The sequence below is a fragment of the Pongo abelii genome, chromosome 11, assembly GCF_028885655.2.
Source record: "Pongo abelii isolate AG06213 chromosome 11, NHGRI_mPonAbe1-v2.0_pri, whole genome shotgun sequence".
Taxonomy (NCBI): Eukaryota; Metazoa; Chordata; class Mammalia; order Primates; family Hominidae; genus Pongo; species Pongo abelii.
The window spans coordinates 51,018,871-51,032,803 of NC_071996.2; the positions used below are offsets into that span (position 1 = coordinate 51,018,871).

The 13,933-nt window shown below is 43.6% G+C and overlaps 1 protein-coding gene across 1 annotated transcript in view; it reads left to right on the forward strand.

The window, feature by feature from the left end:
- The first annotated feature begins 8,028 nt into the window (after positions 1–8,028).
- Positions 8,029–13,933, forward strand: part of EPC2 (enhancer of polycomb homolog 2) — a 142,769-nt gene continuing 136,864 nt past the window's right edge. Inside the window, exon 1 of the mRNA XM_002812468.6 lies at positions 8,029–8,475. Within this exon, the coding sequence (XP_002812514.4) occupies positions 8,323–8,475 (153 nt within the window). The 5' untranslated portion in view covers positions 8,029–8,322. The remainder of the gene's footprint in view (positions 8,476–13,933) is intronic.

A 13,933-nucleotide genomic window follows, 5' to 3' on the forward strand; every position in this document is an offset into this window, starting at 1 on the left:
CCAACAAAGAGACAATCTTCCCACTTTGAAGGCTCTAATGTCATCTTTTTGGCAGGGCCCTATGGCCATGAAGATTTGAATAATAGTTCCACTCTGTTCTTGGGTAGTTGATGAGCCCTAAACAAGGCTAGGGAATAAAGTGTCAACTGGGAGTGGGGAGGGGTGGGAGGGTGTATGTTCAGTTTACTCCAGTTTTGAAGAATTTAAAATGAACCATAAACTGGAGTAGAAACTCAAGATTTCATTTTTTCTGTGTGCTACAGTTCTAATTTTATCTAATTTTAATCACCTCAAGCCATGTAAATAAAAAGACAGAGGGAAAGGAATAGAAACAGTAGCTTTAATATTGATTGGGCCTGTGTGCCTGGCACTGTGTTAGCCAATTTGTATCATGTTATTTCATCTACTTCTCATAAGAAGCTGGTAAGATAGGCACGTTATACCCATTTCACAAAGTCACAGAGGTTCACAGAGGTGCAGCAATTTAACAAGGGTCATAGAATACAGGGAGACCAGCTTTGTCTCTCTCCAAAGCCCAAGCAGGTTCTATTATCAGATTGTAATTTTTAAATTTTTTTATTTTTTTGAGACAGAGTCTTGCTCTGTCGCCCAGGCTGGAGTGCAGTGGCACTATCTCGGCTCACTGCAAGCTCTGCCTCCTGGGTTCATGCCATTCTCCTGCCTCAGCCTCCCAAGTAGCTGGGACTACAGGTGCCCGCCACCACACCTGGCTAATCTTTTTGTATTTTTAGTAGAGACGGGGTTTCACTGTGTTAGCCAGGATGGTCTCAATCTCCTGACCTCGTGATCTGCCCACCTCGGCCTCCCAAAGTGCTGGGACTACAGGTGTGAGCCACCATGCCTGGCCTACTAGATTGGAATTCTTATATGAGTTTTTAAAACCATCTATCTAGAATAATAATAGAGAGGTTTATAAAGTAAAAAGTATTTCTCTTTACCATCATCCTTTCCTTGCAATCTCATTTCTCTCACTAAGGGGAATATTTTGGTAAAATATTCCAGACTTATCTCTATACCTAAAATAGGTTTCAAATGTTGTTTTCTTTGTTAGTCACTCAGGCACATTTTAAATGACTGGCGTCACTTCATACATGGGCTGGCACATACTATTTAAGCCATTTCATTCCCATGAAGTAGGGAAGTTGTAGAAGAAAAGACCATAAAAGTAGGGCCTTCAGGCACCAAGCTCCAGACCAAGCTATAACCACCTTCAAACCTAGTAGAAGGCATCAATGTGGTGGTGAAAATTGGTTCATGGGCAAATGGCATGGAGTCCCTTTGCCCATGCAGATCCCCCAAGATATTCCTAAAATGGCAAGTCTGCATCATCGGTTGGTATGGGCCTATGTACCAGCCCTAGAGGGGAACGCGCAGTGCTAGAAGAACTGCTGGACTGGTAAGCGTGAAAGATGGGGACTTGGTACATAAGTGTCCCTTGTATGGCTGAGTAGGAGGACCTAATGTCCTCCTTTAACAGAGGACACTCTGAAACTCAGTTTCCTTCAAAACAAGCCTTGCACAGTCTGCTGGGCTACAAAAGCTGCCCTAGAGAAGTAGCAGTTACAGATGGGGTGGCTCTCTTTCTAAGTAAGTAAAGGCACAATGTAAGCATTGGAAGCAGAGTCCACAGCTAGAAAACAAAGCTTGCAAACAACAGCTATACCAACTAGAGGACAACCTTCACACGGATGCAGTGTGCAGGAACAACCTTTCCCTACCTCCCCACCCCCTGATGCCATCTAACCTGAGATAGCAATGCACACCTTGTTTATGCAAAGGTCAGATTACCTCTTGGCTTTGCCAGTGGATACACCCTTAGCTCATTGCAAGAGCGGGAGGAGAGCTTTCTATTCAGGCACTGGTTCTTGTTAAGCTTCTTTCTTTCCAGAAAATATCCTCCACAACATGGTCATTTAAGGCATGTGGGCCTGCCCTTAATTGGGCATTTAGAAGAGCTACACTTCAGGCTATTGTAATAGTGCACAATTTTGAGCTCTCAGCAGGACAGTTTATCAGGAGACAGTTGAGAGAAAAAGAATCTTCAGGCAGGATTGCCTGGGGGCCGTAGGGTCCATTCATACTCCCGGATCTGTATGGGGTGGGGCTCATGGCTTCAGACATCCAGCTCCATTCTAACCTCTGCAGAATTGCTTGTGCTGGATTGCATATAATGCCGTCAGTGTATATGGAGAGTCACTATAAGAAACAGCCCTTAGATGCCCCTTTTGTATCTATTGTAAGAATACTGTTGAAATATGTTATATCACCTAGTTGCTCTATTTATAAAGACTCTCGGACACTGCAACGAGGACCAGGAATAACTGTAACTCTCCTGAGCAGTCATTTTATCTAATGGATATTGTGAGCTGTGAAGCTGACAAGGTTTCCTAATTTCATGTTACTAGGAAATTTAGAGCCCGAATGCTATCCTAGCATATTTTAGCAACTCTCAAAAGCCACCTGAAATCCTTTCTGAAACAAGGTGAGAGGTATGGGTGAGTCAGTAAATTTCTAAGTAATTAGTGTGTTTTATTTCAGTGGTCTCTGTTTGTTTCCCTGCCAAAGTCACCTCTAATAGCTGAGGAAAGACAAGTAAATCTGTCTTCTAATTTGGAGAAAACAAAGTTGCTTTCCTTTCTACCTCCTAACAAGTCACTGTGGAATTTAAGGGGCTCTCAATATGCTACTATCAGAACCTTTTCTTAGGAAACAGGTTATTTTGTTCTAGGGGACAACAAAAGATCAGATCAGTAAGGCATGGCTGTTAATAAATCAATTCACCGATTTTCTTCAATTCAGGATTCCAGCTGCATACGCCATTCACAAATCTGTGGTTATAAACATTTAATCCTTTGTTGGTGGTAGAGATTTAAAAAAATAGGTGAGAGGAACCATGTTTAGACTAGCAACCCAAGTTTCCTAACAATGGACTCCTCTTAGCTAACACTTGGACCCCAGTGAGCTCGGTGCTCTGAGCCTGCTTGTTGTCTGAGATGGGCCAGCAAAGTCAGTGAGACTAAACTGCCTTCACAGGGATTGAAACAATCTTCCAAGTTACCTTTCAGAGGTGCCTCAGGAGAAGAGGATGCACCAATGGAGACAGAAGCTGTGAAGAATATACATTTCAGGAGCCCTAAACCAACAGTGGGTGTACATCTGTAGCCCCCAAAGCCCCAGGATCTCCACTCCAACACCCTTATGAAAATAATATGAATCGTCCAGCTAGTTCCATGAATGTAATAGTGGCTTCAGCTGAATGACAGCTGTGCTGAATTTAGAGTGGGTTTCCTCCAAGTGTGGAATTTCTCAAGGGCAAGGTAGCTGGATTGGAAAGGATCCTATTTTTTTTTACCTCCCGTGGCCTTGCTCCAACAATTGTTTTTCTGTTCCAAACTCAGCCATTTTTAAAACCTCACTATCATCCAATTTTATTAAAATAAGTATTTATTTTTAAAAATAATTATTTTGCTTATTTTATTAAAATAAGTAGGCTAATATTCATCAGCTCAATGGAACCTAGTGCCTCTCAAAAATCCGAAGTCCAGGCCAGGTACGGTGGCTCACTCTTGTAATCCCAGCACTTTGGGAGGCTGAGGCAGGCAGATCACGAGGTCAGGAGTTTGAGATCAGCCTGACCAACATGGCAAAACCCTGTCTCCACTAAAAATACAAAAATTAGCCAGGCGTGGTGGCATGTGCCTATAATCCCAGCTACTCAGGAGGCTGAGGCAGGAGAATTGCTTGAACCCAGGAGGCGGAGGTTGCAGTGAGCCGAGATTGCACCACTGCACTCCAGCCTGGGTGACAGAGAGAGACTCCATCTCAAAAAAAAAAAAAAAAAAAAAAATTCCAAAGTCCTGAAATTACATCTACATAGCTTGCTTGCTGTTTGGACACACATAACTGTCCAAGTCAGATTCATTAGCTTCATCACAAGAGCTTTACTTATTTCTCTTATCCCCATCCAAAAGCCTGAGTGAGCATCGTCAATCTATTCCAAATGTGGAGCACTGGGTGTGTTTTACGGTCAGGGGTGGGGCAACAAATGAGACAGGCTGTCAGTGTGATTCAAAATTGGGTGTTGTGGACCCTCTGGAGCTGTGTGTTTTCAAATCTGTTTCTTTTTTTCTTAGTTAACAAAATGCAGAGCTTTCAGGCTGATTATTTTGGAGTCTATTTGGATCCTTTGTGGAACTGGGAAGTAAATCGTCAGCTTATACACAAGGTGGCACCCTGTGATTCCAACCAGGTCTGAGAGGAGCGATGCTGCTAAGAAACTGAGCCACAGTCACAAATTTTTATTTACCATCTGCTATTCCCACGGTGGCAAATGCAGAGGTAGAAGTAGATGTTTGGCAGGTCACCTCTCAGTGTAGTCTCTGTCCCTATGTCTCAAAGATGCAGAGCTGCCTCAGAAAAGGGCACTGGAACCACGGAACTGATTCCAGTTGATTGTAATGAATGCAGACCCCACATTCAGATTACATATGAAAAACAACGAAGCTTTATTAGTACTAGGCTCATTCCTGGGAACATAAGGGGGAGGGGTGGAGACGCAGTTCACATACTAACCCAATTAACTTTCAATTGGTTTTGCTGAAACCAGGAGCCAATTAGAAAGAACGTGACATTTACAAAACTCTAAAATAGCTGAATAGCAACTGTGTTTACTAGTTTTAAGATTCCTTTCAAAAAGTAATTTGTCCATTATTTGGAAGCTGCCTGCCTTCATTATAGTGCTGGGAGATGGACACTGGAATGTAATCCTAATTCTAACAGTTATTTGACATTTATTCTAATTTAGACTACATTTAGACAGTGATTTTATTTTGATATGGCTTTAAAACTGGTTTTAATTCTTGGGTGCTTATATATTATGTTTGCTGAGCTAAATGCATGTCATTTGGAATTGGTCTAGAGCATATCTGAAGTGGACTGATTTTAGAATGACTACACTTAGCGCATTGTATGTGGAAATTAAAATAGGCTATTAGGCTGCACACCCATTTGAGGCAGGTCTTGATAAAAATATTTCATGAGAGAATTTTTTATTTTATAAGAAGATATTTTTTGCTTTTAGCACTAACAATTATATGAGTATTCAACAAATCAATCAGAAATAAACTTTATGAAAAGTAATATTTATATACAAATAAAAGTTACTTTCCAAAAGTGAACAGAGGCATTCCAGTTTGGGCACTGAATTGGAAGCCAAGAAAACACAGGCTGTGTCTCTGTTGAAAAGCATATTGTGTTATTTGCCTCAAAAGGTTTTATTCCCAGCTCTATAATCATTGCCTACAGGGCAAGAAGAAAATGGAGATTTGGGGAAGAAATCTTTTACATGGTCAAAGTAAAAGAACAACAAAGAAACAACTACTACAGCAAAAATCCCTTCCTATAAATTCCAGGTTTCAAAAAGGTGTTTTTGAATAACATTAATTGGTTCTAAAATCTCTATGCACAAAGGTAGGAAGCTGGACAACAACAGGGCAGGCCACAGTAAGAACAAATATTGGCAGCAATAGCTAGGTCAGGTGACAGGCCAGTAAGGTATGTGAACTATAAGCTAGAGTGGCATGGGGTCAGTAGCAGTGAATTTCTTCATGGAATATCAGTCAACAAATATACTTTAGATGCCTGCCATATGTGAGGCATGGAACTGGGGATACAGTGATTGACAGACAGATGTTGTTCCTGCCCTCCTTGGTCTACTGCAACTTTAGGCTCTGGCTTATGCGCTCTCTTGGCCGTTGGTTGGAAGTTCTTAGTAATTAACTTTGAATTAGCAGCTTTAGAATGCTGACTGGTCAATAAGCTGAATAGCTTGGACAGCAGGGTAGCACCACTGAGAAAACCAGAGTTTTGGAGTCAGGTCAGACCTGAATTTGAGCCCAGTTCTGCAAGTTGTTGGAATTGAAATTTGGCAAATTATCTGATGCTCAGTTTTCTTATTGGTAAAATTATATTTTTTCATAGAATTATAATAAGAATTAAGTGGAATTCAACTAGTTGAGATAATATATATAACATGTTACTACAATGGATGGTATATTACACATACTCGATATTTCCTTTTCTGAGAGAAACAGTAAAACTAAACATAGGGACTAGAAGAAAGCTATCCTTCCTGAACCTGAGGAGGGCTGGGCATCCAGATGAAAGCTCTGGATGACTCATTTCTTCAACTATTGCTTTTTTCTTCCCTTTCAGGCTTGAACCCAGTGCTGACCCCCTCCCAAGAACTTCTTGTTCTTGCTTCCAGAGGATTGGAACTGTTCCAGAGGTAGCACTTAGAGAGCAGGACATGCCCATAAGCTTGAGGAAGGTACCGCTTACAAGAAATGAGTCACAGCAACTCCATTGTTTCCAACAACAAAGTGGATGAAAAACACTCAAGCCCCACTAAACAATACTCGGAGTTTTGCTGGGACAGACTGGTTAGACTATTTGGACACTACCATGAAGACTATATCCACCATTCTGCCTTCAAAGGAGGAGACTGTAGAGAGAAAAGGGGAAGAGGAAGAGGAGGAAAAAGGGGGAGGGGAGGAAGTGGAGGAGGGGAAGAAGGACGTAATAGAGGAAGAGATATAGTTTTATTGTCACAAAGAAGTGACAGTAGGAATCCATTTTTTCACTGTTGGTCTTTAGGAAATCATCTGCCTTTCTCTGAGTTAGGCAGAGCATTGATCAATTATTAGAAAATGGTAAAATGTGTTAAAAACTCTCTTTGTATGGTTTTGTGAGAAATGTGTAATGCTTAAAGACTAACCAAGAGCCTCTTGGCTAAACCAGGTTGATGTCAACAATAGCTAGTACTTATTTGAGTCACCTTGATTTTCCCTCCTCTTGAGAACTTTCTCTAACCAGTTTAGGCTGCAGTCATGCCTCCTTTCTCTGAATGCTCACAATTATTGCCTAGATCTCGTTTGGTAATTAATCATGTGCTACTTACTGCCTGTGTCATCTCTTGTATTGTTTTCTTAAAATATTTACACTTTTTCAGTTGTCATTTATCTTTCCAGCTGTCATTTTCTTCAACTATTTACGTCTCTGTTACTCATCTTTCCAGCCATCCTGGCATCCCATTAAGGTGAAAGCTCTCTGAGGCAGGAACCTTTTCTCAGATTTCTTCGAGTCTTCCACAGCACCCCACATTTGACACACATCTACTACTTCGCAAATGTGTGCTGCCTTGGTTAAATTTTTAGAAGCTGAACTTTTAGGAAAGCTACTATTTTTGAACTCAGAAAAATACCTACCATCCACTAAACAGCTGTACCGAAGTTTGGGTGACAGGGAACCTAAGTTCACTTGTTGCATCTGGCAGCCTCAAACCATGAACCCTCACTGCTGCCCTGAGCATCCTCCCCGCGAAGGCGAGGACGAACGCGCTGCCGCACCTTGGAGAGGTCTTTCGGACAGGGACGGAGGGGAGGGCGTAGAAGAGGGCTGGCACCAGCAGCGCGGTCCAGTCCTCCGAACTGACTGATGGGACTGATGGGAGAGACCTTTCGCACCTCTCGGAGATATGCGCCTCGGAGGATGCGAATTAGCCTGCGCTCAGGGCGCCTTGGGGATAAGCGCCGTCCGAGTACAGGCTTGGGTGATGGCTGGTGGGGTCCGGGTCGACATCTTCCCTTCCCGCTCCTGGACTTCTGCACACACGCGCTGCTCGGCGCAGCCGTCTTTGCCCGGCGCTTTCCTCCGGGACACCCAGCGAGAGGGGTGAACCCGACGGCGGAGGGAGAGGCGCAAGTTCCCGGGCGCGGGCGAACTTGCGCACCTGGCACCTGCCACACAGCGAAATCATCGGCCGGCGAGCGGAGGGGCGCCGCCCCCGCCCCCCCTCCCCGGAGCGGACCGAGACCGAGCACGCTCCCGCGGGCAGGCAGCGCCGCGGAGAGAGTGGGTGGGCAGGCGAGGGAGGGGAAGGGAGAGGAAGGAGGGAGGGAGGGAGAGGGCGAGGCGCGTTCCCGCGACGGGGGCGCGCTCTCGCGCGGGCTGCCGGGATCGCTCACCGCCGCTGTGGTAATGTCCGCCATGTTGGCCATGGCGCAGGGAGCGGATCGGGCGGGCGAGCGGCGGATCTAGTGTGTGGAAGCGGCCGCGGGCGGCGGGGGGCTGTTTTCGGGCGGGGTGGGCGCCCATGCTGTGGCCGGGGGCAGTGAGGAGGAGGAGGAGCGGGCCGGCCGCGCTGCACTGAGGAAGGAGGTGGAGGAGGCGGCGGGAGTCCTCCCCCCCTCCCCGCCCGCCCCGCCGCCGCCGCCCGGGCTGTTCCTGTAAGGCGGGGAGACAATGAGTAAACTCTCCTTCCGAGCGCGGGCGCTGGACGCCGCCAAGCCGCTGCCTATCTACCGCGGCAAGGACATGCCTGATCTCAACGACTGCGTCTCCATCAACCGGGCCGTGCCCCAGATGCCCACCGGGATGGAGAAGGAGGAGGAATCGGTAGGGACTCGAGTGTTTATTACCCCCCCCTTCCCTCCTCCCCCCTCCCCTTTGTCAGTCGGGCCTCGCCATTCACAGAGCGCTTTACGCTCGCTGGAGGGCGCCGCTGCCGCTCTAACGCACGGGACTCTACGCCGGCGGAGTAGCGTAAACCCTCTCGGCCGGCGTAGCGCCCGCCCGCGGCCGCCATGTTGTTGCGTCCCAGTGTTGTGATTAGCTCGCAGCGCTGCTTACGCTGCCGTAAGGGGGCCTTGCCGTAAGCGGCGGCCGGGAATGGCGCAGGGGATGCGCTGGCCGCACTTGGCGTACGGTGTCTGTTTACATTCCCACCTACCTCCCCCAGGCGCGGGGCTAATTAATAGCGTGGTATTATTTGGCTAGCCAAGATTATTATTTTTTCCATTTTTACCTTTGGTTTTGTATTGAGTTCTCTTTGAAATGACTGTGGAAGGGTGCTTTCAAAACAAACATCTTCCTCCCAGCAATGTAATCATCCTGGCTCCCCCGCCCGCGAAGGTGCAGCGGGATGAGGCGGTGCAGCACTGCGGCAGGGGAGGGCGGGGGCCACGACTACCGAGCGGGTCGTAGCGTCCGAGGGCCGCCCGCCGGCCAGTTCAGCCGACCTGAGCCGGGCGCGGGGCGGACGGGCTCTGCCTGCTCCGCCGGGACGGCGGTGCTCCGTGCGCAACGTTAGAGAGTAGCCGGGGATGCCCCGAAGCGAGCCGCCGGCGTAGCGTTGTCCTCGAGAATTGTCATTGCGAGGTGGTCCTTAGAAGTTGAGGATCTAGTGCATCTAAATTGGCAGTTGTAATTTTGATAATACAGCACCTTTTGGGAAAACTGCTGCTTTTCCTCCGATGGGTTAAATTTTGCAGACAGTTGGATTTCATCTGGCTTGACAGAGAGTGTTTATGACTCGAGTGGTGGTGTTACTTGCGTGCGAAGTTCATAGTAACTGCACCCTCAAGAATTTCTTCAATGAACCTGCAGTCCCGCCTTATTGTCAACCTCGGGTGTGTGTGGATTGGTTCTCTTGCTTCAGTGACTGTCAAAAGGAAGCTCGAGGTTTCCGTGATTGGTTTTCTCTTTTGACTATTAATATTGCAGGAAATGCTTTTATGCCTTTGATTGGCTGGTCGAGTTCTGACCTCATTATGTTACCCTGTTATTACTACTTTGCTCTGATTTAATCACATTTCTCTTTGATGTATAATTACTTGAAAGTCTTACATTTTCAGTAGAAAATGCATATGGCCGTAGCATCGGGATGAACTTAACTGTGTGTGTAGACACACAAATATGTAATACATATATATACACGCACATATGCATATATATTTGTGTGAGCATATATATATATATATATATGTTTATAAAAACCCACCATTTATCACTAAGGTTTGGAGCTGTGAGAACTTTTTTTTTGTATGTTAGAACCCTTTTTTTTTTAATTTGTTTCTAACGACTCAGTTTTCCATGGGAAGGAAAATTAAAATAAAATTATATTATATACAATAGTTAATTACATTGAACCTTAATAAGCACAACTTTGGATATTTTTGCTATTTTGTGGGTCTTGATCCGAAAGAAAGATGGCCTTAAAAGTACCAGTATTGTGTGTAATTACTTGGATCCTATTATTTTAGAACTTGAGTCAAATCTGTTCTAGGCCGGGCGCGGTGGCTCACGCCTGTAATCCCAGCACTGTGGAAGGCCGAGGTGGGCGGATCACGAGGTCAGGAGTTCGAGACCAGCCTGGCCAATATGGTGAAACTCCGTCTCCACTAAAAATACAAAAATTAGCCGGGCCTGGTGGTGCGCGCCTGTAATCCCAGCTACTAGGGAGGCTGAGGCAGAAGAATTGCTTGAACCCGGGAGGCAGAGGTTGCAGTGAGCAGAGATCGTGCCACTGTACTCCAGCCTGGGGGACAGAGCGAGACTCCATCCCCTCCAACAAAAAAAAGGAAATCTGTTCTAGAGTGAACAGTTAACTCCTGGAAGATATATTACTTTTTGCAATCACCAACATACGTGGTCCTTAGTATGCCACATATGTTTTGGTATTTTATCTTAATTTAGTAAGATAACTTACGAGTAATTTTTTCATGCTTCATTAAAAATAAAAGTGCTTAACTCGTGTTGCAATTTTTTGTTTATTTGTTTTTTGAGATAGAGTTTCGCTGTTGTCGCCCAGGCTTGATTGCAATGGCGCGATCTCGGCTCACTGCAACCTCCGCCTACCGGGTTCAAGTGATTCTCCTGCCTCAGCCTCCCGAGTAGCTGAGATTATAGGCGCCCATTACCTCGCCCAGCTAATTTTTGTATTTTTAGTAGAGTCAGGGTTTCACCATATTGGCCAGGCTGGTCTCAGACTCCTGACCTCAGGTGATCACCCGCCTCGGCCTCCCAAAGTTCTGGGGTTACAGGTGTGAGCCACTGCGCCTGGCCGCGCCTTGCAGATTTTTTTTTTTTTTTTTTTTTTTTTTTTTTACACCGAGTCTAGCTCTGTCACCAGGCTGGAGTGCAGTGGCGCGATCTCGGCTCACTGCAACCTTCGCCTCCCGGGTTCAAGCGATTCTCCTGCCTCAGCCTCTCAAGTAGTTGGGACTACAGGCACGTGCCACTATGCCCAGCTAATTTTTGTATTTTTAGTAGAGACGGGGTTTCACCGTGTTGGCCAAAATGATTTCGATCTCTTGACCTCTTGATCCACCTGCCTCGGCCTGCCGAAGTGCTGGGATTGCAGGCGTGAGCCACCGTGCCCTGCCGCGCCTTGCAATTTTTTATTAGCTCTTTTAGAAAAAATTATTTTCAGACTAGAGCATGAGTGCTAAACTTGGATACTTTTCAGTAGCCTACTTCAATTGCCCAATTTTAAGGAAGAAGAAATCCAAATTCTGATAAAACTAGAGTTGAAACCCAGAACCTCTGATTCTTTGTCCTGTCCTTTCTGCCTCTTTAATAAATGCTAAAAGTAGAGATTCTTAAAATCAAAATTAAGCAAACCTTAACAGTTAAGATTTATAGTCTGAAATCTTTTGCTTCCCAGAGTGTCCAATTGGAGTATTAGTTTTTCTTTTTCTTTCTTTTTTAAATATGTATGTCAGAAGACTTGTGTTTTCATGAGTGACAGCAAATTCATTTCTCTGGTCTTACAGGACTTCTGTTATTAAACAGAATTATGTATTTATAAAAATGGTTCTGCCTTGATAAATATTTCTAAACAGCAGTAAAATGTCATACATTTCACAAATGTTTTGTGTTTCACTTGAATTGTATTTTAAGTAACTTTCAATATCTAGATGTCCTTAACTCCTTATTTTTATAAGATTTTTTCTTTTAAATCAGTAGGCTTGTAACAAACAAACCTTGGCTTACGGATTCACAGTTGTTGCTGGGTGTCTCTGAACTGTGCTGTCCTGCTTGGTTGGCAAAATCTTTTGAAGCCTTCATGGATGGCTTTTTCTCATTCCCCCTCTATCCCCACCCACCCTTAAAATTAAGGCCTGTCTCCTCTGTGTAGCTATTGGGCTATCATTAGACTTCGTTTATATAAACAAAGTCATTATTCAGTTTTGAGTTACATTCTGACTGAGTTACATTCTGACAATGCCTGGATGAGGTGATTTAGGTGTTCTTGGGCATTGGTAACATTGTGTCATTGATAATCATGTCATTCTGTGTAGCCTCCTCTTTTGGACATGCAAACATCTTTTACTTTTCTTCCCTATCCTTATTATAATTGTCCTCTGCTAAGAGCTGCCAGTTGGCATCCTCCTTTAACTTGGTCTTTGTAATGCTCCTCACGGCACTTGGTCTAGGTCAAGTACTGCACACTTATGTTTATTTAGAATTTAGACCAGAAAAATCAGGCAGCCAGCGGTTCTGCCACCTCCTCATGAGTGTTGTATAGTGGTAGTTGATGTTTTTACTGATACTTGCCATTTACTGAATACTTCATATATCCGAGATACTGTGTTAAGGGCTTTACATATATTATTTCATTTAATCCTTTTTTAAAATAAACTTTTTTTGAGGTATACTTTACATACAAAAAAAGTACCTATTTACAGTGTGGAGTTTGATGAATTTTGACAAATGCATACATGCATGAAAACAAGACATAGAACATTTCCAACATTGGAAAAGTTCCCTTGTGCTCCTTTGCAACCAGTCCCTTTCCACTCCTAGTTCCAAGCAATTGTTGATTTGTTTTGTTTTACTGTAGGTTAGGTTGCCTTTTCTAGATTTTCATATAAATGGAATCATACATACTTTTTTGTGTCTAGCTTCCTTTATTCCGCACGATGCATTTAAGGTTCATCCTTGTATGAGTCTGTTCTTTTATATTGCTGAGTAGTATTCCAATGAATTTGATATGCTATCTTTATGCATCTCTCTGATTTTTTAGTTGTTTCCAGTTTTTGATTATCATTTAATTCTGGTAACAGCCCTATGAGGTATTACCATTTCTGTTTTATAGAGGAAAAACTGAAAGGTCTTGCTGCTAGTGCAGGGCTGAAATTCAGACCCTTGACATTGGTGTCACAAAAGCATATACTCATGGTCACCATGCTGCATATTCAGGGTTCTTAGAGAACCCACAGTTATCATCTGAACTGTGATTAAGTTCATTATAGTTTTTGTAAATAATATTTTACTTTTTATAATTTGGAAACCTTAAAAGTTGCCAATTTGGTTAGACTGTTAAATTATTAAGAAGTGTAGTTTTTTTCATTACTTAATTTGGTCTGACTTTTGCTCTTGGGTTTTCAGATTTTCTTTCTCTTAGCAGTTTGTTAACTTTGCTTTCCCCTGTATTGGCACCATTATATTTATCCCACTGTTTATGTTATCTTAAGCATATAAGAAATTTGTGGGAACTGTCCCATTGTATTGTTTACATTTTTCTCCTGCTAGAATATAATGTCTCTAAGGGTAAAGATCTTTGCTTATTTTGCTTATTAATATATTCCAAGTGCCTGGAACTGTGCCTGGCACATAATACATGCTTGAAAAATGTTTGTTGAGTGTTGAGTGTTTTTCTGTTCCAAGAGCTATATTTGTGTCTTTTCTCCCCCTCCCCCAATGTCTGTCTATATATAAAATTTATTAGCAGCGTTTGATAAATTCTTTTTCCAGGAATTCTTTTTGGTTGCTTACTTTGGTACTATGTATATCTAAATATTGTATTCTTTTTTCCTCTTGAGTCAGAGGCCTCTTTAAATATAGAATCTTTTCACACGCGGATATGGTTGTAATAATAAATCTTTATCTTGTTTTAAGTAACTCTCATAGGTGTGTATAGATTTGTGTGAGACACTTTTTCATACCAGAATGTACCAGTCTACATGAATCATGTGATTCACCTTATTTTTAAAGAAGATCCATGACTAATTTGAATTGCCATATTTCCTCTCATATGTTGTCTAATTTTTGCCATTATGTTAATATTTTA